The sequence below is a fragment of the Periplaneta americana genome, chromosome 1, assembly GCF_040183065.1.
Source record: "Periplaneta americana isolate PAMFEO1 chromosome 1, P.americana_PAMFEO1_priV1, whole genome shotgun sequence".
NCBI lineage: Eukaryota > Metazoa > Arthropoda > Insecta > Blattodea > Blattidae > Periplaneta > Periplaneta americana.
This window is the reverse complement of record NC_091117.1, coordinates 39,004,283-39,030,698: the sequence shown is the minus strand read 5'-3', so window position 1 is coordinate 39,030,698 and position 26,416 is coordinate 39,004,283. Positions and strand designations below refer to the sequence as shown.

Here is a 26,416-nt window from a genome sequence, read left to right as displayed (position 1 = left end):
TTTCATTTTATTTTTTCCATCTTTAATAAATGCGTAAAACAGGGAAATAGATAGGCTACAGGAAGTTGTAAAGGAATCTTCAATAATCATTTAAAGCATTTTTTCATTTTAAAAATTTCATTTCCTAAAATTAAAAAAAAAAAAAAATCAAATGTGAAAAATGTTTGAAGGTACAACAGTCTCCCTACTAGAATTTTTTTGTTGTCCGCTACTCTATCTAAGGAATAAACTGTTAAAATCTGCACAGTTATATATTGCTTTTAGCGTGTATACTCAATAGACTTATCAGCTGCTTGTGTGAATTTTCCGAACTACTTTAATTCTTTAATTGATTTAATTATACAACTTTGTAAATTTTTAGAGTTTTTCATATACCGTGTAGAAATTTATACGTCAGGATCTCAAATCTATGATGCCAGAAATAAAAAAAAAAACGAATCATGCAATCTTTTCCTATATACGAGCCCAACCTTAACGAGTATTGCTTGTTTTTTTTTTTCAGCCAAAACTGCGAGTTTTGAGTAAAAACTGTAATGTCAGTTCCATCATAATACAAAATAAAAACACTGAAAGGAGAGACAGTAATGGCTTATCGAACTGGCCATTGAGGTTTCTTGCTGGAACTCTGATGCTTATGAAAAACAACTCGAGTTGGAAGCCCGCACCACACTTCCTCCCCAACTCCCCGCTTGCCATTATGAATTATGGCAGTGATGAACAACTGCGAGCAACTGTGGAAGTTCCCTCTGCCCAAAACAGCCAGCTATAATGAAAGCCTCGCTCTATTCTGTAGGGCCCCGGTCTGTCGTGGCTTTGGAAACCTATAGCTTCGGATGAAAAGGTCACTAGTTTGATTCCCGACAGATTCTGTGAAAATTGAGTGGAATAAAGCTGCTGTATAGAACGCTTTCTAGCAATGCTTTGATCAATCATGCCGACACACTGCATGATTATACCCGCCCATCAACCCTGAATAAGCTCTGCCGATCAAACGCATCAGTCAATTCAATTACACTTTTTAGAGGGTGAAACGTGCAATTTTAAAGCGATATTGCGGTTATTCTTATGATTCTTTGAAGTTACGTAGTGGAAATTAAGCAAAATTGCAAGAATACAAACAATGGAGGAAATGTTTGAATCGTGTATAGAGCGGTTAGTGGCGTTAGGGGCCCGTCAGTCTCCGTTCCATGCCTGCGCTATCCCTCACTTTGCGACCGGGAAAAGGCAGCCAGGATCGCCGAAAATAAGAGCGCGCAATGTTAACCTTTTGTTACTGAAAACATGAATTGATATTTAAAGCTCATAAATCCACACCTGTGGAGTAACGGTCAGCGCGTCTGGCCGCGAAACCAGGTGGTCCGGGTTCGAATCCCGGTCGGGACAAGTTACCTGGTTTAGGTTTTTTCCGGGTTTTTCCCTCAACCCAATACCAGCAAATGCTGGGTAACTTTCGGTGCGGGACCTCGGACTCATTTCACCGGCATTATCACCTTCATTTCATTCAGACGCTAAATAACCTAGATGTTGATACAGTGTCGTAAAATAACCCAATAAAATAAAATAAATGAGCGGTAACCTATGTTACATGAACGTCTTTCCTCAGGAGCGACACATTCTAGACTAGCGGTATTCAATCTTTTCTGCTAACGTACCCCAAAATACATTTTTACCTCTGTACCTCTAAACTATACAGCATTTATATAGGGTGATCCGTTTTGGAAGACATAGAATAAAAACGTAATAAAATGAGAACTGTTGCTATTTATTGTTAAATCATTTGCACATACATTCTAGACGAATGGAAGTTTTGTCCGAATTAGACCTCAACGTGCCCACCATTGTGAACACGACACAGTTCATATCTTGAGGTCAATTCCTCCCATGTGTGGTCTAACATCTCAGGGGTAACTTTCTCAAAAACTGAAAAAATCTTTGGTCTGAGATAATAAATATCCCTGGATCGCTGTGCATACACATCGTTCTTCACTAAACCCCAGAGAAAGAAATCGGGTGGTGTCAAGTCTGGGAAATTTGGAGGCTAAATAATTGGCCCTCCTCGACCACACCAGTTGTTATCAAATATGTCACCCAGATAATCATGGACGTTTGTTGCCCAATGAGGTGGTGCACCATCCTGTTGGAACACGATACCGGTACCCATTTTGTTCTCCTGTTGCAGTTCTGGTTCGAAGATATTTTTCAACATGTCCAGATATGGTCCTGATCGAACTGTTTCCTCTGCGAAGATAAACGGCCCGTACAGATTATAGCGACTTACCGCACACCAAACATTAGACTAACGTTAGAACTAGCCCGTTCCAGTTCATACAAGACATGGGATTTTCACGTCCTCATGATTGCATTATGAGTATTGACTCGACCACTGATGTGAAAGATTGCTTCGTTAGAAAATTCCCATCTATTCAAGAAGTAATTTGTTTATTCGGTCGTTGCTGAGTAACTTTTTTTGTTTCTTATGCGGTAACAATGATGATACAAAACTCCCGTGCTTCAGTATCATATTGGAACTGAAACTAATTCCACTGCACCCCCATTATACATTTTTAATTATTTTATATTATGTCTTCCAAAACGGATCATACTGTATAGGAAATAAGAAAAGGCTACTATGGTCGATGTTATAGAGTGGGTGAAGAGATAGTAATGCTGAAACTAATCAGGAAGACCAAAATAAATTGGCCGGTTCACTAGTTGAGAAGAAACTGCCTACTGTAGGATGCTCTGGAAGGAAAAAGTTCCGGGCAGAATAAGATATCAGATGATAGACAACATTAGGGCCTAAGGTATTAATATGGATCATACGCTGTGACGAACAGTAAGGCGAAATAGCGAGAAGAATGAGGAATGCTGGGTTTGCAGTGAAGAACTTGCCTTTTGTTAGAGAACTATGAACGAATGTCCTAATTTCAAAATTATATTTCGTGTCCAGACATTACACGTAGTCATATGGTTTTCCTCATTATATTATGTCATTTTTTCTTATACCCGGTAAGCTACGTGCTCTTTAAGAATTTGTGTTAGATTTATTTTTTCTTTTGTTTTTATAATAATAATAATAATAATAATAATAATAATAATAATAATAATAATAATAATAATAATAATAATAATAATAATAATTTAGTTTAGTTTAGTTTAGTTTAGCTGGCAGAGTTAAGGCCGTAAGGCCTTCTCTTCCACTCAACCAGGAAAAAGTATACCTACATATGTATGAACTTGCAAATAATTCAACAATTTGATTTAGATAAGAGTTAATGTATACAAGAGTTATTTATGAATTAAACCGCAAAATACTATGAACTATTAATTAAACAATGAACTACAAACTGTGTAGCAGAATTAAGCTAAAATACATAACATTTTAATATATTTCAAATAATGTTAGATAATAGAAAGAGATTATTGTGAGACAATATTGAAAATACAGCGCTATCAGGATGATGTCTAAAGGAACAAGTAACAATGCAGTCAGTGATAGTTTAAGTCAGTATGATTGGAGTGAATCGCTAAGAAGTTATCTTTTAAGCTGTTTTTAAAAGTTTTTATGGTCTTGCAGCCTCTAATACTTTGTGACAAGGAATTCCATTGTCGCGAGGTGGATACTGTAAAAGATGATGAATAACAAGATATTCTGTGAAGAGGTATACTTAGCGTGCCACAGATAAGTGATCTGGTATTTACGTCGTGGTTAGAGTATAGGTAAGAGAAACGATACGAAAGGTAATTTGGTATTGAAGTATGCAGAATTCGAAAGAGTAAAGACAAAGAGTATAAAGTTCTACGTTCTTTAAATCGGAGCCACGAAAGACTTGCGAAGGACATACACAAACAAGAAAATATATGAATATAGAATAGATTAGAAATTGTAGCAGGGTATATACCACTGAGGAATAGACTACGTGAGTGTTGGAAACTGAATGGAATAGGAAACTGGAATTGTGAAGAAAACTTAAACTTGGCTCTTGTCGGACGAATCCACCGTGCTTGTCTCCTGAAAGGACGGGAGACTTGAAGTTGCCGTAGTTACCATGATGGCGGCCGACTGGGATGTTTCACACCTCTTGCATTGTGAGTAATGCAGATCGATTACCCGTAGTGCTGTCTCGTATTGAAAGGGCGTTGAAAACGTCACGCGTAAACATCCGGTACCATAGCAACCAGAATCTCCAAACTCTGCTCGATGTTGGTCTTTTGTTCCCGATATAGCGTTAAAATAATGACTAGGGCTTTTGACGCCTAACACGAACCATGCAATGGAGGATATGGCTCGCAGTTCGATGGTGGCTCACGTACAATGCTGTATTTCTATTATTCTGTTTTTTTTTTTATTTTCGAGTAACATTTCTACACATGGCGCGTCTAAGGATCAAGTGCTAGCACAGTAATATTTCAATCCAGGCGACCCGGGTTCGATTCCCGTCCAGATCGTAATGGAACTTGTGGTGAATTTTTTTATTTTAGTAGGTTATTTTACGACGCTTTATCAATAGCTTAGGTTATTTAGCGTCTGAATGAGGTGAAGGTGATAATGCCGGTGAAATGAGTCCGGGGTCCAGCACCGAAAGTTACCCAGCATTTGCTCTTCTTGGGTTGAGGGAAAACCCCGGAAAAAACCTCAACCAGGTAACTTGCCCCGACCGGGAATCGAACCCGGGCCACCTGGTTTCGCAGCCAGACGCGCTGACCGTTACTCCACAGGTGTATACAATTTGTGGTGAACAAAGCAGACTTTTTTCGGGGTACTTCCGTTTCCCTTTATTACTCAATCAACACACTTCACCGCCCCCTCATTTCATCTATCATCTGCAATTGTAAAAATAGGCTGGAGTGAAGTATTGATAGGGTTTCCGTTACTTATACAGCAAACGTTCAGGGCTCCGGGCCCCTGGAGCTCATCGGGCCACTGGTATGCGGAAGGGATATGGCATTAGCAGTAACTGAGGCAGGATGGCCCACCTGCCAGCGTCGGTTTCACTATGCTGATTAAGGAACTGTTGAGACTTTGGGTCCCTGGTGCTTATCAGGCTACCTTATTGTATCAGGGGTTAAGTCGGCATACTATCTTACTTTAATAATATCTTAGTTTATATGTTTTTAATGTCTTCTAAAAATTTTTTAATAATCTTGGCATTATACAGACAATGACGTTCACAAGAGAATGTTTGTGTAAATTAGATTAACTTCAATGTAATATGGTCCCGCGGCGTGGCGTCGTGGTCTAAGGCATCCTGCCTAGGTCTCGCGTTACGGAATGCGCGCTATTTCGAATCCCCATAGGGGAAAAAATTTCTTCATGAAATTTCGGCCTGTGTATGAGACCGGTGCCCATCCAACATTGTGATGCACTTGGGGAGCTACGATAGGTAGCGAAAATCCGGTTTCGCAAACCGGATGGGGGGATCATCGTGCTAACCACACGATACCTCCATTCTGGTTGGATGATCGTCCACCTCTGCTTCGGCATATGGAAGTGAGACCAGTAGCCGGCTGGTCGGACTTGGCCCTTCATGGGCTGTAGCGCAATGGATTTTTTACAATGTAATATGACAGGAACTTGTTATCATATAATTCAATGTGTTCATTATGTGTTACCCATCCTGAACATGACCATTAGTGGTTGGAAATGTTATTACATTAAGGGGTTAGGTACAATTTACAGCAGTAAAATTTTGGAAATTTTCAACATTTTTTCCTCCATTGCTGTATCTTGTACAATAATGAAAATTACTATGTATAAAACACTGTTCTTCTGCTATATGAAACAAATATTTTCAGGATAAAAAAAATTACTTATATATATATATATATATATATATATATATATATTTTTTTTTTTCAGAATTCAAATTGGTGGCAGTTCACTGTGCAGTGATGAAACGTTTCCCTCATAACTCATATTATATCTACTGTATAATATGATGCAACATGACTTCTCTAATTTGATAGGTTGTCTGATAAAAAATAAATTCATTTAACAAAATGGTCAAATATCAGTATTTTCTAGTAACACAAAATAAAAAAAAAATCTTTATTAAGGAATGTAGTTGAAAGAGCATGACAATGTAAACACGGGTTTCAGCAATAAAATAAAAGAAAGAGAACATGAATAAGTTAAAAATTGTATGAGTTATGAGGGAAATGCTTCATCACTGCACAGTGAACTGCCACCATTTTGCATTTTGAAAAAAAAAATATATATAAATAATTTTTTTAATCGTAAAAACATTTTTTCATATAGCAGGACAGTGTTTTACACATACAAATTTTCATTATTGTACAAGATACAGTAATGGAGGAAATGAATGTTGAATATTTCCAAAACTGTTACTGCAGTAAGCTGTACCTAACCCCTTAATGTAATATACTCGTACTTGACTTATCAGAAAACATGAATATGAAATTAACGTTTATTTAACCTGAGCCCACCCCATCCACATCCACAGGCGAGATTGTGCACCGCAGCATACCTTACTGATATCTGCAAACATGTCACACGACTGTGGACAGAGGTTGCATTAGTAAAAAAAACCAGCTTAGTTCGGACCCAACTTTAGTCTCGTTCTTCTTGTATACGTAATGTATTAGCGTGCAGAAATAACCTGCAGGAGTTAATAATACACAACAGATTAAAAATTACGTTCAACGCATAAATTCATAAATGAAAATGTATACTTAAATTACAGTAGTTTTCCCACGTTCCACTTTTGAAACAGCGGGCAGTAATGGGTTAGGCAACAGTTTTTTGCGGTATCTTAATTGAACCAGGCAATTTTTTGTTTTTAATGTTTTTATAGTACTGGAACTCTTTAATTCTTCGACAGTATTATTGTGGACGGTATTTCCTGGACCATTCTATGATCGAATATTTCTTTTGTACTTTACAGTCAATTGAAAAGAATTAAGTCGAACTGCAAACTTGCTCTTTACTTGACCAAAGTGACTTGATATGATTTCAGTTTCGTGTGGTGTGGAATAAATTATTAGTGTTTTTGATGATTTTTTATTACTCAACTCATTTATCTCTTTAATCTGTGAATAATTTTCTCTTACGAAGTACAGCGGAAAGCCAGTTCTAGTGTTTGAACATGAGACCACCTCATTTCGTCGCTCATTTAAATGTAGGAAATGAGTGGGTTGGTGGGAGCATAAATAACACAGAAGTCTGGTTGCTGTCGGGCGACGCTTGTTTCGAGTCCCGAACACGAATCGCTCTGATAAGGCGACACGCGACTCTGCCAACAGGTCCGCGTTGCTACTTGCCGCTGCCCTCGTTTGTCTCTTGTTTATCTTCACTTGTAGACACTCTGCTCTAAGAAGCTCTAATTATTTGTTAAGTGCTTCTGATTATTTTCTTTAACTTCTGATAATGTCACACTTCATACGAATTTTCTAATAGCTAAGTTATTATTATTATTATTATTATTATTATTATTATTATTATTATTATTTTACATATCTCGGATACACATTATCTTTTTTCGATGAAGTAGACATTTCACACAAAATTTCTAAATACACCAAAACAATGGGAATAATTAACAACATTATGAAACCTTCCCTAGTACAAAGGCATACTAGAATTCGCCTATACAAGACCTTGGCGAGACCTGTACTTTGTTATGGCAGTGAGGCATGGACATTGAGTAAAAAAAAAAGACGAAAGCAGAATAACGGCTAATGAAATTAAATTTATGAGATATACAGCGGGATATACGAAATGGGATCACAAACGCAATGAAGATGTAATGGAAGAATTACAACTAGAACCTGTAATTAATCACGTAAAACATTATCAGAAAAACTGGATAAATCATCTGCATCGCATGCATAGAGATAGAATCCCAAAAGTCATGCTCCACTATCGTCCAAACGGGAAGAAATCTCTCGGTCGTCCAAAGAAGCGCGGATTGAAAATTCAATTGTGAGATCGTAACAGGCCATTTGGCCTAATACTTGAAGGGAAGAACAAGAAGAAGATTATTATTGCTACTGCTGCCATAACACTGCGTGAACCCGATCAAAATGTTCAGTTTTCTTAGTTTCAACCACATAAATTTACGTCCAAGCAAAGTGATAATTTAATTCTGTTTTCAGTATTCTTTCTGCTGAATGTAAATATAATCCATTCTTCAACATTTTTTCAACTTTTATTGTTGATCGGGTCGCTTCAATAGGCGGAGTGAATTCGATCACACAATATTTTATCTTCAGTAATCTCACTAGAGGTTTTGATTTATCTAGACTGTAGAGAAAATGAAAATTCGAATGCGATTTAATTGACTATTACACGATTAGAAGAAAGTATATAAAGATTATAAGAAATGAAGTACTCTAATACAATAAAATATTGACTTACTAAAATACTAAACTGTCTTGAAAATGTATTATTGTACATCTCATCATTACAAATATTCCGCTAGATGGCAGTAGTGTATCATGATCAGCTGTTCTCTTTTTACCAGTTCTGCCAACTATACAATTTTCATTGAACTCTATGGACGGTTACTAGTCAAGAAGGCTTTGTTGACTGTTTCATTTTTATTAAAACAGTTGCAGTCCACTTCAGTTATCAATATAATATATTAAACAATCTCTGATAGCTTACGTGACTATCCATAATCTCATAGGATATAGCAGAAGCTATAACATAACCTAAATAATATGTGCAAGGTAAATGATAGCGAGTTTTAATTAAGGTTGATGAAATAAACATGAATAATTTTAAAAGGTAAAATTATTGAAAATACAATGTTGTCAAACAAGGAAACAAATACTAGGAAAGTGATAAAAACAAATGCTCGGAAGATGATAAAAAATTCTAGGGAGATGATAAATAGTGTAGGATAAGCAACCATGCTTGATTGAAACATGTCGTTCCCTATCGTTTTATTGATCAAAAATAATATTACATAGTGAAAGTGTTATAGTCATTTTAAATCGGCTACATACTATCAGTAATTGAAGTATTTTAAAAGTTTTAACAACTATTTCAATATTTAAGGCAAAATGTAATTATAACAAGATAATAAATGACACATTGTTGATGTTGGAATTTCTTTTTTTAATGGTTTATTTTACGACGCTTTATCAACTGCTATAGTTATCTAGCGTCTGACTGAAATGAAGGTCATGATGCCAGCGAAATGAATTCAGCGCCGAAAAGTACCCAGCATTTTTCTTGTTGAGTTCAGGGAAGACCCCTGGAATAAACCTCAACCAGGTAACCTGTCCTAACCAGGATTTGAACCGGATCCGCTCGTTTCACAATCATACATGTTAACAGTTACTCCACAGCAGTGGACTAAAATTTCTTAATTTAACGTATTCAGTATCGTAGTGTTCAGTATTAAAGAATATAGGTCTATGCGAGTATTTCCCGCGTTGCAAAATTTGTCGCACCACGTTTCGAACTACCTGCCTTTCTAATTCTGCAGAATCTTCAATGTTACCCTCTTCCACTTTCTTTCGGAGAAGCTAATAGAAGTCCTCTCCTATTTTTCTATGCACTCTGCTAATGAAATATATTATTCTTTTCTGAGTGGAAAGTCTTACAATAGCGAAATCATCTTCTGATAACAAAATTTATCATTCAGTGTCATGTAAGGGATCCTATATTCTTCCAAAGGAATTTCTAATGCTTAATTTTCCTAATTTGATACCTTTCATCGCATTACAAAGGCACACTGAGTTATAGGCCTAATTGCACTTTCTTGTTGGTTCTAGCTTCCTTGCACATACCTGCATTGTTGAATTTTATTTATTGCGTAATGGAAATTACGTAAAGAAGCAACCATAAATTACCAGATTCTCCATTATTTATCCACGTGATTGGAAACATCACTACAATAAAAAGGCACAAAATAAAAACGAAAATAATATCTCTAATATCTCTAATATTTTATACTATAAGTAATCCTTAAGGGACTCTTATGAAATTAAATTTTGTGTTACTTTCCCTATTAACAGAATATGTAGTGAAATATAGTATAGATACGGAATTAAAAAATAGGCCGAATCTTGGTAGCAGTTCTCCTCTAAGTAGGCAACAAGTTTCGCAAGACTGTCCATAAGTAGCATACATTTAGCGCCCTTGTTTATTGCCCATGCACAATGCGTTGTATCTGGAACTTAGTCAAATTAGGTGGCCCAAATTTTGTTTCTGGGTCTGTACAAGCTTTCTACAAGAAATTTTCAATACAAAAATATAGCACACCTCTACAATCCGTCTCGCTACTGAATACTGTGGGTTGCATGTGATTTAAATATCAATTGGACGGAGTTATGCAATAAGAAACCAAGCGCCAAAAACCTGTTTCGAGATACTGGCTATTGAAATAAATCTGTTTTTTTTAATATATAAAACATTTTATGCAAGAAGTATTATAACATTCATACTATTACAAAAAAATTACACAAATAATACCAAAAAAGGCTAACCGATTTTTAATAAGAGACCAGCAGTTTAAGTAATATTTCAAAGCAAAATAAATAAATTAATTTTATGCAGTGAACAAATTTTTTGCTTATAAATAGCAGCATAAATCAGATATCGCATTCTTGATTTTTTCCGAGTTACATTAGCCTGCCATCAACAGATCTGTGCAAATATCTCATTCTTTTCAAATTGTAGGTTGGTCTATTATTGCGTAACTCCGTCCAATTGTTGTTGACAAATTATCTTTCTTAGAAACGTGAGTGACAGTGCTTTAAAATTACCAGCGACATCTGTGAACAAGTCTTTCTTCAAAAAAAATACATCATTGATGGTTCCTCCACAATTTCTTCAATTTCTTTCGGTTGAATTGTGGGACATTCTCTAAACGCATACGTTGCCTGTCTTAGCCTAGGCACCTAGTAAGAAAATTACATTGCACAATATAGAACGGCAAATCAATCGTAGTTTCGCAGAAGATAGTCTGCAATCCATCTTCTCTTAAAAATCCACTCCCATGGGTTTGAATTGACGTAAGAAGCTATGCTAAGTTATCTGGAATGATTACATGATGGAAGAATTGCTTCTTCTGGCACAAATAATGTGTTTCTTTATTCGAGGAGAGTTGGAGACAAATTAAGTTGTTCATTAACATCAATAAGCTTGGCTGGAGTCGTTCTTGACCTCGCTGTAAGAAACATGACGCATGTTGGTTCAACAGGGAAGGGAGCATTGGGCCGTTGCTATGGCAACAGCTGCTGTTGCAAGACGATCGCCTAGCGGCGTGATGGATAGGCAACTCATCGTGCACTGGAGCGTAGAGACGATGCCGAAATGCAGGCGTTTAGAGACAGACTCGTGTGTCCTCTCATAACTTCAGAGGAATTTCACTACAATGAAAATTTAACTACGTTATTCGTCTTCTGCATTAGAAGTTTTATAGCTGTGAGAAAGTTTCATTTCTTCTTATTTGGGGGTGAGAAAACAAAGCGATACACGTGCATGAAATATGGTTCTAGGGAAACTCTGTTATTCGCTGCGTGCTTTGAAAAAGCAATAGCCTCCTAAAGGAAACGGAAGTGAGACCCATTTATGCGCCTCGAACTGAGAACCAGAACGCCTGAAACCTTCAAGTCTGTGAGGCTATTGAATGGCTGTATGTAAATTTCATTTGATGTGATTCTGTATCTAGGAGAAAAGCATTTCTGAGAATCTATAATCTTTGATTATACTGCAGAGATGACTCAGTGCTGACGCGTTGAACTTGTACGTCAGATGTCCACGTTCAAATCCCGGTGATCCACCCTGAATTTATAACTCATGTTGGACAAGTCCAGGTACAGTGGAACTCCACAAATAGACACAGCAATGGTCCATGTGCGAGACGAGGTTCGAACTCTGTCTTTCTACGGAGTACTGCGGACATTAGTAAACATAAGGGCTGTACAATGTTTTTTATGGCGTGCGGACCGAAACATAAATAATTAACGTATATAACTTTAAATAATATATTGTAGTATATCGTCGTTGTTCCTGCAATAACTCCTGTGTGCAAAATATACAATTTCTCTTTTACTTTAGTAGTTTTTTTACGACGCTTTATCAACAGCTTAGGTTATTTAGCGTCTGAATGAGATGAAGGTGATAATGGCGGTGAAATGAGTCCGGGGTCTAGCACCGAAAGTCGCCCAGCATTTACTCATATTGGGTTGAGGGAAAACCCCGGAAAAAACCTGAACCAGGGAACTTGCCCCGACCAGTAATCGAACCCGGGCCGCCTGGTTTCGCGGCCAGACGCGCTAACCGTTACTCCACTACAATTTTTCAGTAGATGGAAAAAATACATTTTTTCATCTTATGACAGCCATATATAGGGAATTGTGAATTCTTACATTTTCGAAGCAAAGAAATATAATTACATATTGGAGATTTTATTATTTTGTTGTATCACTATTTACGTTATTTAATAGAGCAAAAATCTGAAAATCGATAAATATGTCACATAGGATTTATTGCAGGAACGAGATGATATGCAAAATATATGACAAAACAAATCCGTGATTAAGTATAATATATACATGATACATCTGAAACAAAACAAACTTCTGGAGTAAAGACTCTAAATGTATCTACATACAGGGCTTTTATTTCAAAACTTCGTACTCTAAATAACTAGTTAATTAAATGGAGTTCAATTTAAATAAAAAAACACGTAAATTTAGATATTGAGGGGGAAGCTTAATTGTATTTTAGATTTCACCCCCAGCCACTCCCACTTTGAAATTTCAAATGGCACCCCTATATTTTCTATACTTAAATATGAAAGAGCATTCAATTGTTTATACACCACATTAATTTTTTTCGCATCTTTTGTTTTCTATCGTCGCCTGGCAAACTGGATTATTGTTATTGTTGATTAGAGCTGAAGAGAATAAAGCTACAAAAACATATTGAGCATCTCATGTAATAGTTGTGTTTGTGTATTAAATTATTTGAAAATGCCGCTAAACTGGAGAATTCCCACGGTATCTTTGAATCGTGCCGTTACGTTTAGCACCAAATTTAAGTAAATACACAATCTTGCCAACATAAATAAGAACACGACGTTCTGAACATTACTGAGATAGCACCACTGTTAGCTACAAGATATATTTGCGCAAATATATTGAAATAGATTACGTGACCTATTACGTGACTTAGATGAGAGTCTCGAGACAAAACAGTTTTGCTATATATATTTTTTTTTATTAAATGTTAAGCACAGGAACGCCATTTCGTAATTTTATTTAAGAAACAAGCCAAACAAATTATCTTTGCATCAAAAACGGATGCTCCCTGGACCAAATTATCGTATTTTATAATTGTTTGAATGCAACAGAAGCCAGAAGTCTTGCACTTGATTAATGCAGTGAATTATTTAAGAATATAGTCGCGAATTTTACTACCACCATTTCGATTGTGTTTTGTTTGGCACGGCTCGGTACGGCCTGGTGACTAGTGGCCAGCGAGTAACGTCGACTATCGACATTGCTCTGCCGTGGGTATTATCCAGTTGTTCCGAAAAAAATGAATCAATCAGAGCCATCGCTCAAGAATGTGACATTTCGGTCAGAACAGTGCATGGGATAAAACAAAATTAATGTAAATACCAGGCATTTTGTAGTGATTATAAGAAGCGTTGTTATCATCAGTTGATTGTAGGATGAAAACACAGCTTATTTTGTGCAATTTCCTCAATTTAATAAATGAGGATGATTTATGTTCTCTCTTGAAGGGTATACAGCATTTTCGGAGAACATAAATCATCCTCATTTATTAAATTGAGGAAATTACACAAAATAAGCTGTGTTTTCATCCTACAATCAAATGATAACGCTTCTTATAATCACTACGAAATGCCTGGTATTTACATTAATTTTGTTTTATCCCATGCACTGTTCTGACCGAAATGTCACATTCTTGAGCGATGGCTCTGATTGATTCACCTTTTTCAAACCGTTCCAATATTTGTAACTCCTGCTTCAACATAAGTACACATTTTTTGTTCCCTGCCTTGCTGCCAACGTGTACGAGTACCTGCACACTACTGCACTGGTTCAACTGGTTAGCCCTGTGCAGCACGGGACAGGGTGCGTTGACTTACCTTGTATCGTGATGTATACGAGAATGAGTATCTATTTGTGGAGTTCCACTGTAACAGGTTTTCCTTGGGTACTCCTGTTACCCTGCGACATCCCAACAATACTCCATCATCATCTTCTTCCATTACGAGCGCAATGTATAATCACAGGCAACAAAACAACCTTCGGAGTATTTTAGTTGATTCCGTGAGAACATACGTTTACACGTGAACGAATTTCTTATGCACGACTCCGCTCTCTTTTCCTTTATTTTGTTCATTTTGTCTGTCTGCTGATAATAATAGTAATATGCGTTACAAGAGCGGTATGTTGTAGTTTTCATGTTCGAGGAAAGGTTTGAAAAAGCGAAACGTAGTTGAGCTTTTTTAATTTCCGAGAATTGAAAGAAAACATACCGCTTGTGTATCGTACATTATTTTGTGCTAAGATCGTTTATTACATACCTGAAAGAGGAATTTCTAATTAGTTTCAATGAAATCTCCATCTTGGTTTCTGTTCAATGACAGCAAATTTGGAAAACAAAAATATCTATCTTCAACATTGTTGCTTTAAAGTGATTTCTGTGTTTACTATACTCCAGCAGGCCGTGATATACGTCTGTCTTTTTTTCCCCCCCAGTCTATAAATGCGAACTTAAAACAAACGGTAAGTTTATGTAATGATTTATCTTTCATTTTAATATTTTAACAATATTATTTATACAACATATTGCAGTAATAACATCGGCATCTGGAATCTTGTTGATTTTTTCACGGCTTCCTTAATGTTACTTGCATCACGAATGCAGTAACTATAGTGGGGTTGTAGAGTTTACTTAATTTTTGCAAATATTTAAAAACAATAATTAATAGTGCAATTTAGGTGAAATTGCAGTGGTAAGTTTCCAATTTATAATTATTACTATACTGAACGTCTCTAAAAATAATATGTTAAAAGCCTAAAGCAGTAAAATCAATATGTCACTTAAGCTGTAAGAAGAGGGAAATTGTTATGTGTGTTAGGTTGGGAATATTGAATGTGGAATTTTAGACTTACCGCGGATTGGTTTTGTGCGGAAACCAAGCAAATATGCACGATCTCGCACAAAATGTTTTAACTAATCTGTAAAGAAGATATTTTCAAGATGTAATTAGGTGCAGCATAAACATCCTCTCCCTAGTCGTATTAAATAGGCACTGAGTAAAGTGGGCTTAGATAAATTCACTCTTCAGGTGATCGGTCATTTGTTGTGTCTACTAAGACTGTAATCCACCTGCGGTGCATACTGGATAGTCTCGGACGAATTAATTGGTGTACACAGCGTATAGGTAATTAAGTATGGGCACTTCGCGTCGGTACCTTTGATGTAGCCGGACTGATTTCAATGACCTTCAAGCCAGCTAGAGCGTGAGATTCTGCTTTCTCCCTAGAGTTGGCGCTGACATCGCACCAGCTAGCAGTCGACACAGCGGAAATATAACACACATAATCAATACATCTAGGTACATTATGTACTCAAATAAAATAAATTGGACCCATAAAATAATAAATCCGTCATTAACTGTAATGTATAGACTCTAGAGTTCCTTTATAGTGAGAGTTGAGACGTTGATCCCAACAACAATTAAAATATGTAATGATTTGATAGCACTGAAAATGGAAAAACAAAGCTCTTATGAGCAGTAAAACCATATACCTATATTATATAGGGGAGAGTCGGGTAGTATCGGACATCGGGTAATATCGGACAGTGCGTTTCTTTCATCTACCACCATATGGTAGTACCTGAATGACATGGTTACGTTTCTCTATGCGACATCACAGAAACGTAACCATGTCAATCAGGTTCTATCATCATGTGGTAGATGAAAGAAACTCACTGTCCGATATTACCCGATGTCCGATACTACCCGACTCTCCCCTACAAATATTAAACGAATTCGATACTTAATTTTATAATGTATTATATTATTTTATAATATAATTTATTATATCTGTAACATAAAAAAATTATTATTACAACTAGTTTATTTTTTATATGGCCACTGAGAAATAAGGAAAAGCTGTTAACTTGAATTTATTTGAAGCAAAGCATTATTGGATTATGCAATAAAGTAGGCGATGTTTGGACCCTGTGTCTCAACTCTATACTTAATTATTATCTTAGTGTATGCTCGATTACACTAATCTCTAGCGCTTGAAAGTGGAACTAAATGCCGGCACACAGAGAAACAAAACACAGGAAAATTCGCTCAGTGTCCATTCTTTATAACCCTATTCGCAGGTGTACACTTCTCGATAGTAGCGGCTTCTATGAGACACTCGTAAAAATAATGGCAAGTTAAGGGTCTTACCATTTCAAAAATGAAGGAAGTATTTATACCCATGATCATCCGCTTGCGAAGTTTGATTGTTGTATTTACCACTTAATGTCGCTCTCGCCTTCATAGGCATTGCTACGCCGATATTATTATTATTATTATTATTATTATTATTATTATTATTATTATTATTATTATTATTATATTACTATTTGAATCAAATGCAATTATTCTGAAGCAGGACTAAGGCATGGCTCAAATTTCGGCCCGAGATTGTATAATAAGTTCATTAAAAACATTCAAAATTAGCATTTTTCAGTAATACATTATTTGAAAAGCAAGTTGATTTTAAATATTTATTAGTATTCTAATATTTTTTAATATTTTCATTTTTGATATTTTTCACTTTTTTATATTTCTCTCTTACATTACATTTTGAAAAAAAAAAAAGTCATGAATGTTTCAAAATTCAATAAATAAAATAGGACTCAAATTTCACTTATGTATATGATATATTACTTCATTGTAATTATTGCATAACATTTTGTATTTATTTTACAATTGTATTATTAAATTTATTACGTTTTTATTTTACTTCAGGAGACACTGATGAAGACGTAATATCACGTCGAAACGGGCCGTCTGTCCAAGGTATATACCTTTTTTTAAAAATGTTAACACTTTTTAAAGCGAGACTAAATAATTTTATGTTTTTAACAACTTTTTAAAAAATTTTAACACTTTTTAAAGCGTGACTAAACAATTTTATGTTTTTAACAAACAAAGTGTTAACGTGAACTATAATCAATGCCTTTATTATTGTTTAAAGGTGTCATCGCCTACTCTTCTGTACATTTATTTTTACTGTGTACATTTTTTTATTGAATTATCAGCTTCTGTTTTTGTGTGATTCGTATTTGATTCTAACAACATTAATATGTATTTCACTGTGTTTATTTTCATTTTATGAGGTAAATTTTTATATAACTACCTCTTTTGATCTCATTATGTACCTATCAGTATGTAATTACTTAATTCCGGTTCAGTTGTATGTTCAACTATGTAAAAGTTTTAATCCTTCTTGAGTGTAAGAGAAGGCCTTACGGCCTTAACTCTAACAGATTCTTATTATTATTATTATTATTATTATTATTATTATTATTATTATTATTACTATTATTATTATATTACTATTTGAATCAAATTCAATTCTGAAGCAAGACTAAGGCATGGCTCAAATTTCGGACCGAGAATGTATAATAAGTTCTTTAAAAATATTCAAAATTAGCATCTTTCAGTAATAAATTATTTGAAAAGCAAGCTGATTTTAAATATCTATTAGTATTCTAATATTGTTTTTTAATATTTTCATTTTTGATATTTTTCACTTTTTTATATTTCTCTCTTATATTAAATTTTGAAAAAAAAAAGTCATGAATCTTTCAAAATTCCATAAATAAAAAAGGACTCAAATTTCACTTATGTATATAATATATTACTTCATTGTATTATTGCATAACATTTTGTATGTATTTTACAATTGTATTCTTAAATTTAATAGTCTTCCATTTTACTTCAGGAGACACTGATGAAGACGTAACATCACGTGAAAACGGGCTGTCTGTCCAAGGTATAAAACATTTTTTAAAATTTTAACACTTTTTAAAGCGTGACTAAACAATTTTATGTTTTTAACAAACAAAGTGTTAACGTGAACTATAATCAATGACTTTATTATTTATGTATGATTTGAGGCTTTCTCGGCGTTGGTTCGCTAATATGTTTTCGCGGGATATCAGCCATCTTCAGGGAAGATGGCTGCAGAGATAGCAGTCGAAAGCTTGGAGCATTCCAAAATCTTAACTCGGCTGATATCCCGCGAAAACGTATTAGCGACTTTATTATTGTTTAAAGGGGTCATCGTCCCTTGGACTTTCTAGTTAACATACTCTTCTGTACATTTATATTTATTTTTACTGTGTACATTTTTTTTATTGAATTATCTGCTTCTGTTTTTGTGTGATTCGTATTTGATTCTAACAACATTAATATGCATGTCACTATGTTTATTTTCATTTTATGAGGTAAATTTTTATGTAACGACCTCTTTTGATCTCATTATGTACCTAAATCGTGTCAGTATGTAATTACTTAATTCCGCTTCAGTTGTATGTTCAACTCTGTAAAAGTTTTAATCCTGGTTGAGTGTAAGAGAAGGCCTTATGGCTTTAACTCTACCAGATTAAATAAAACCATTATTATTATTATTATTATTATTATTATTATTATTATTATTATTATTATTATTATTATTATTATTTCATTGTATTTATTGTATTATTATTTTCGTCTTTTTCATTTTACTTTTTTTTTTACTTATAATTTATTAATTCAATTAAACACTTAAATATTACGTTTTCATTAGGCTATTTAATGTGAACTCCGCTCCCGGCCACAAACTTCTGCTTCATTGGAAGAGCCAACCGAAAGAAGTGTATTATTATTATTATTATTATTATTATTATTATTATTATTATTATTATTATATTACTATTTGAATCAAATGCAATTCTGAAGCAGGACTAAGGCATGACTCAAATTTCGGCCCGAGATTGTATAAGTTCATTAAAACGTTCAAAATTAGCATCTTTCAGCAATAAATTATTTGAAAAGCAAGCTGATTTTAAATATTTATTAGTGTTCTAATATATATATTTTTAATATTTTCATTTTTGATATTTTTCACTTTTTATATTTCTCTCTTATATTAAATTTTGAAAAAAAAAAAGCCATGAATCTTTCAAAATTCAATAAATAAAAAAGGACTCAAATTTCACTTATGTATATAATATATTACTTCATTGTATTATTGGATAACATTTTGTATTTATTTTACATTTGTATTGTTAAATTTAATACTTTTCCATTTTACTTCAGGAGACACTGATGAAGACGTAACATCACTTCTAAACGGGCTGCCTGTCCAAGGTATATACCTTTTTTAAAAATGTTAACACTTTTTAAAGCGTGACTAAACAATTTTATGTTTTTAACAAACAAAGTGTTAACGTGAACTATAATCAATGACTTTATTATTGTTTAAATGGGTCATCGCCCCTTGGACTTTCTATTAACCTACTCTTCTGTACATTTATTTTCACTGTGTACATTTTTTTATTGAATTATCGGCTTCTATTTTTATGTGATTCGTATTTGATTCTAACAACATTAATATGTATTCCACTATGTTTATTTTCATTTTATGAGGTAAATTTTTATGTAACTACCTCCTTTGATCTCATTATGTACCTAAATCGTATCAGTATGTAATTACTTAATTCCGGTTCAGTTGTATGTTCAACTACGTGAAAGTTTTAATCCTGGTTGAAGAGAAGGCCTTACGGCCTTAACTCTGGCAGATTAAATAAATCCATTATTATTATTATTATTATTATTATTATTATTATTATTATTCATTGTATTTCTTGTATTATTATTTTCGTCTTTTTCATTTTATTTTTTTTACTTATACTTTATTAATTAAATTAGACACTTAAATAATTATTTAAGTGTTTAAGTTTTTAAGCCTACTTAAATAATTATAATTATTTAAGTGTAGGCTTAAGCGTGTAATAATTACGTTTTCATTGTTTAAGTCCACACCTGTGGAGTAACGGTCAGCGCGTCTGGCTGCGAAACCAGGTGGCCCGGGTTCGAATCCCGGTCGGGACAAGTTACCTGGTTGAGGTTTTTCCGGGGTTTTCCCTCAAATGGTGGGTAACTTGGTAACTTTCGGTGATGGACCCCGGACTCATTTCACCGGCATTATCACCTTCATTTCATTCAGACGTTAAATAACCTAGATGTTGATACACCGTCGTAAAATAACTCAATAAAAATTCATTATTTAATGTGAACTCCACTGCCGGCCACAAACTTCTGCTTCATTGGGAGTGCCAACCAAAAGAAGTATATTATTATTATTATTATTATTATTATTATTATTATTATTATTACTATTATTTATTAAGTCTAAGCTTGTAGATGGCGTAAACATTGTGTATGAAGTAAATCAGCTTTTAGGAATGTCACAAATGTTTAACTATACCAACTGTGATTTTCTTCATTCTGATGTGACAAATGTTTTTATTAAAATGGATCGTAATCTTACGAGTAGGTCTGTCTATGGTATAAAGGCTAAATTTCATAGCTTGGAAGCTATTTTTATTTGGGTTGCTTACAACCAAAATTATAAATAATTCCGCATAAAAGCCTATTAATTAATTTCTTGAAAGATTAGGAATCCGGAGGCATAATGGATTGATTATTTTAATTTTATTTTCGCCACGTGTAAAAAAACGACAAAGAATATTCGAAATCGCTTGGATTGCATGAAACGTTTTTATTTTTATAGTAGAATTAATGTTACTTGTTCTTCTGCCAGCTCTCTAGCCGCATGGCTTACGGTCGCTAGCCGCGTGGTTTACAGGCTGTTGTCATGGCAACCAAGTTTAACGTTGGAAGTAGCCAATCATCGTCTGACGCCCCCTACTCTCTTCGCCCAAGCTTGAGGCAATGCTGCCACATTATCGAACATATCGCACTTAAGTGACTGACCGGCTCGTAGTAGTAGTAGCAGCAAGTTGGCAACGTTGCCATGACAGCAGATCTGTAAGCCACCGGCTAGTGAGCTATCAGAAGTCGAAAGAAACATTAATTCTACTGAAGTATGTAATTTGTAGGGTTGGGTAAGGATGGATTTAAGGCTTAAATAAATACTGTACTAGGCTTACCCCAGGCAGGGTAAATAATAATAATAATAATAATAATAATAATAATAATAATAATAATAATAATAATAATAATAATAATAATAATAATAATAATAATAATAATACAACCAATGAGAACCAGTGGAAAACAACGAGGCACAAAGTTCATTTTACGCTTCTGTTTCCATGGCACCACGAGTAACGTCAGAGTTTACAGTAAAACCTTTAATGTCAGAACGTTAAAATTTTTCCCTCCTTGTGAGCCGTGCATAGACTTCTCATATACACATTCATATAGCAGGTTCATGAGCATTTTGTGTTTTTCGTTTCAGATATAAAGACTTGGAAATTCTCTAGTGAAAGGTACTACATTTGAAGAGTCCACTGCAAGAATGATGGATGCCATTTGGAATACAGTACATTTTTCAGGAGAAGTAATTGAAAGTTTGAAATGCTTAGCACTCAAAGCTTAACTGTGATTTTCCGATCATTACTGGACAATGACTGTCAGTGTTAATGCCATATAACTCTGTATGTACATTCTACATATCTTAAGCTATGCATTGGCAGTCTTGGTTCATTTTCGACAAGAAAGTGACATCCATCATTCTTGCAGTGGACTCTTCATTTCATACGCTTCATTCTAGAATAAATTTATTCGCGAGTACAGAATGTTAACAAGATCCATACATCAGTTAAGGTGTATTTTGACAGATATGCCGAAATATTTTCGGCGTCATTTATGCAGAAAAAGTCTTTCCGCGAATGTTTCGAAATCGATTCTCTTCTACATCGTAATAGTTTTTCGTGTACTTTTTAAAAGTTGATCATTTAACGACGCTATATCAAGTACTCTGTTATTTAGCATCGATGAGATTGGTGATAGCGAAAGGGTATTTGACGAGATGAGACCAAGGTTGGGCCATAGATTACCTGACATTCGTCTTACGGTTGGGGAGAAGCTCGGGGAAAAAACCAACCAGGTAATGAGCCCAAGCGAGAATCGAACTCTCGCCCGAACGCAACTCCGGGTCGACAGACAAGCGCCTCAGCCGACTGAGCTACGCTGGTGGCTTTCTTGTACTTCGCGTGAGAGAAAAATTTACCTCAAAACAGGAACAATGTTAAAAATGAGATCATGTAAATTATTTAAAAGTACCGGTACTAATGAAAACTAAGGTTAGGAGATTCCTATTGCAGTTACTTCAGGATGGTTTTCAGTCATGTGGTTATAACCGCCATGATGATGATCATCATCATTGCTGTTATTATCGTTAGGGATTTCTAGTTATGTGATAAATCGAACAGAATTGTGGCTGATTAAATTACTAAGTCCGTTGTTCCAACTGAGCGTTAATTACCTCTTGACAATTGCGCAGAAAGCGTTTGCAAACTAAGAGATGAGACAGAGACAGCTTTAGTTGCCGAAGGAGAAGAGTAATAGGAGATACTAATATATAATGGCGTGGAGGTAGCAGAGTCCAAGTAAATTCAGAGAGTGTGGAAACACGTGAATATCTTGCTGTGAGGGAGCTTTGCTCAAAAATCCATGGTGCAAACTTTTCCTATGTATAAAAACATGGACGCCAGAATAAAATAATAATAATAATAATAATAATAATAATAATAATAATAATAATAATAATACAAATAATAATAATAATAATAATACAAATAATAATAATAATAATAATAATAATAGTAGTAATAATATATGACTCTGTTAAGAGAGACGTTTTATATGATATTCTTATTTAATTTTTATTTTATTTATTTATTTATTTTGCTAGTAATTGTAACATAAAATATAGTATAACTAGAAAAACTTTAGCTCGCCCCTGAAGGAGTAGAACTCGTGCTCAGGAGCGGATTCCTGAATTGAAATTAAGAAGTATATAATGCAATTTGTCTTATGTCTACTACGCAATAAGAATATATAAATTTAAATTTACAATTTTTCAGTCTGTATAAAAATCCACACATAACTTTTTAAATTTTAATTATTTTCTTCTGTAATAAATAAAGTGGATTAATATTGGATTTAAATAAGCTACCCCATCCTATAATTCCATACATAATTATCGATTGAAATAAAGTTAAGTATATTGTGCGTAATAAACTTCTTGACAGGTAATTCCTCAATAAAGCAAAATAATATATTATTTTAAGTAATTTATTACGTTTCATTTTAAATGATTGTCGAAAACTATGTCTAAATACTTAACTTCAGAGGACTCCTTAATAATCGGACATTTATACTGTATAAGGCAATTTTGAATTTGGTATTCCCAAGAAACTACTTCGATTAATTAAAATGTGTCTCAGTGAAACGTACAGCAGAGTCCGTATAGGCCAGTTTCTGTCGGATGCTTTCCCAATTCACTGCGGGCTAAAGCAAGGAGATGCACTGTCACCTTTACTTTTTAACTTTGCTCTAGAGTATGCCATTAGGAAAGTCCAGGATAACAGAGAGGGTTTGGAATTGAACGGGTTACATCAGCTGCTTGTCTATGCGGATGACGTGAATATGTTAGGAGAAAATCCACAAACGATTAGGGAAAACACAGAAATTTTGCTTGAAGCAAGTAAAGAGATAGGTTTGGAAGTAAATTCTCAAAAGACAAAGTATATGATTATGTCTCGTGACCAGAATATTGTACGAAATTGAAATACAGAAATTGGAAATTTATTCTTTGAAGAGTTGAAAAAATTCATATATCTTGGAGCAACAGTAACAAATATGAATGACATTCGGGAGGAAATTAAACGCAGAATAAATAACAGAAATACATGTTATTGTTAGGTTGAGAAGCTTTTGTCATCCAGTCTGCTGTCAAAAAATCTGAAAGTTAGAATTTATAAAACAGTTATATTACCAGTTGTTTTGAATCGTTGTGAAACTTGGACTCTCACTTTGAGAGAGGAATAGAGGTTAAAGATGTTTGAGAATAAGGCGCTTAGGAAAATATTTGGAGCTAAGAGGGATGAGTTACAGGAGAACGGAGAAAGTTACACAACGCAGAACTGCACGCATTGTATTCTTCGCCTTACGCAATTAGGAACATTAAATCCAGACGTTTGAGACGGGCACCATGTAGCACATATGAGCTAATACAGAAATGCATATAGAGTGTTAGTTGAGAGACCGGAGGGTAAAAGACCTTGGGGGAGGGGTTCGAGACGTAGATGGGAGGATAATATTAAAATGGCTTTGACGGAGGTGGGATATTATGATAGAGACTGGATTAATCTTGCACAGGATAGGGACTGATTGCAGGCTTATGTGAGGACGGCAATGAACCTCTTGTTTCTTTAAAAGCCATTTGTAAATAAGTAAGTAAGGTGACATAGGACACTTTGTGTACACTTTGTTTTGTAACTAGACTAGAGTGATGTAAAATTATATTTGTGTCTGCATTATATATATATATATATATATATATATATATATATATCTGTGGTGTTCGGGTAAAGGGGTATAAGTCATTTTTTTGTCCAGGTGGAATTTTGTTCCCCATGAACACAGAAGTTAAATTATGCAAGTGGGTGTGCAAAAATCAAAGAATACTTGCAGTTGATGTGTTTTATTTGTGTAAAACATTATTTGTAATAAGGGTTCCAAGTTTAATTTTAATTTATCTCCGAACTCATTTTTATGACTTATCTCCCTTTACCCAAACACCACAGATATATATATATATATATATATATATATATATATATATATATATACATGCACGCACACACAGACACAGGATAGCCTCTTCTTTCCTTTATATCGTACACTTCATTACTTAAGATAATTAAATAATTTACCTTATTTATGCAAACATTTTCAGTTCGAGCACTTCATAGCACTAACGTTGTAAGATCTTGTGTTTACATGGGCTGTTGGATTACTTAATGTGGTTTTTGTTGGTTATTTAAACGTCCATAACACCCAACAACAATCCCACGGTGTAACTGGTTTTTATCCACATACCTTTTACGTTTCCATTGCTATGAAACACAGTTTGTTCCCATAAATTGCCAAAAGCAATGCTATAGTGAACGCACAAACTAAATTGAGTAAATCTCTATTTTATGCCCAAAATCCCAGAATATTTCCCCCTCGGCAGCGTAGTTGTATAAAGCTAGAAAGTCTTCACGCGAGGGAGATATCGAAACGTAAATTAGTTATCACCTGTGTGAATACTCCCCTCACCCTGATATGGCCGTGACATTGAGCCTGTCTGTAGCTCCAGGATGGGAAAGTCGGGCGTTGTTTTATTCAAAACTTTATTCTGTATCAGCCCCGGGAAGGCTCTCACTGTGTACGCATGTCAGGTGACCAGGTGGGGGAGGAATGATGGCGTTCGGCATTGTGATCGGCGCCAACGAAAAATGTCCTGTACCATCGCTGAGAATTGTTTGGAAAATGACTAGGGAAAATAATAATAATAATAATAATAATAATAATAATAATAATAATAATAATAATAATAATAATAATAATAATAAGTGGAGTTAAGGCCATCAGGCCTTTTCTTCTACGCCACCAGAAATATGTATATATACACGGTCTTACTAATAAAAACTCTATATACAGACGGTTAACTGTCTTATACTTATACAATGAGTAGCTCGTTTATAAGTCGTGTGTAAATTCCTTACTAATAATCACTACATACGTCGTGTATAACAGTATAACTGTTACACAGCTACGTCATAGTTTCGTCATTACTTCGTTACGAAAGGTAATAGAATATCTGAGATTCTCTACTGGATCCGGTAGAGCGCTCTAGTGTGGCGTGTTAAATATCGATAGTACAACTGGCTCTAATCGATTACCACACTACATTTTGGTCAAAGAGTACAAGCTACAGCAATATTATTCTAATAATTCTATGATCTTTGGTTTGTTCTTCTGTGGTTACAAGGTAAACATCATCATAAAATGACAGTCGATACGAACAGCTGTTAAAGGGGCGGCCATTTTTTCCCTATATACAACGCTTAAACAAGGGGTTTCGTGTATATAACTACTGCAAAGCAATTCCCATTGTATAGTTACAGCCTGTTTATACGTCCATAGCTTATTCACGGTTTATTAGTAACGTTTTCTGTTTCGACTCTGCATAAGTCTCGTATAAAAACTATACACGGTTTATTAGTAAGACTGACAATATTTTATGCTCGACCATGCCGAAATGTAGTAATTATACACTTGGTAGTGGCCCTTTAATGCACCTCATTAAAGTACACCTATTC

General features: G+C 34.6%; 1 protein-coding gene across 3 annotated transcripts in view; it reads left to right on the top strand.

Annotated features, from left to right (window-relative positions):
- Positions 1–26,416, top strand: part of LOC138694624 (neural-cadherin-like) — a 1,043,497-nt gene that overhangs the window by 450,949 nt on the left and 566,132 nt on the right. Inside the window, exons 4-6 of one of the 3 annotated variants that reach the window (XM_069818545.1) lie at positions 16,995–17,045; positions 17,974–18,024; positions 19,332–19,382. In XM_069818545.1, the coding sequence (XP_069674646.1) occupies positions 16,995–17,045; positions 17,974–18,024; positions 19,332–19,382 (153 nt within the window). The remainder of the gene's footprint in view (positions 1–16,994; positions 17,046–17,973; positions 18,025–19,331; positions 19,383–26,416) is intronic. The other 2 variants (XM_069818553.1, XM_069818562.1) reach the window with 2 other exon arrangements.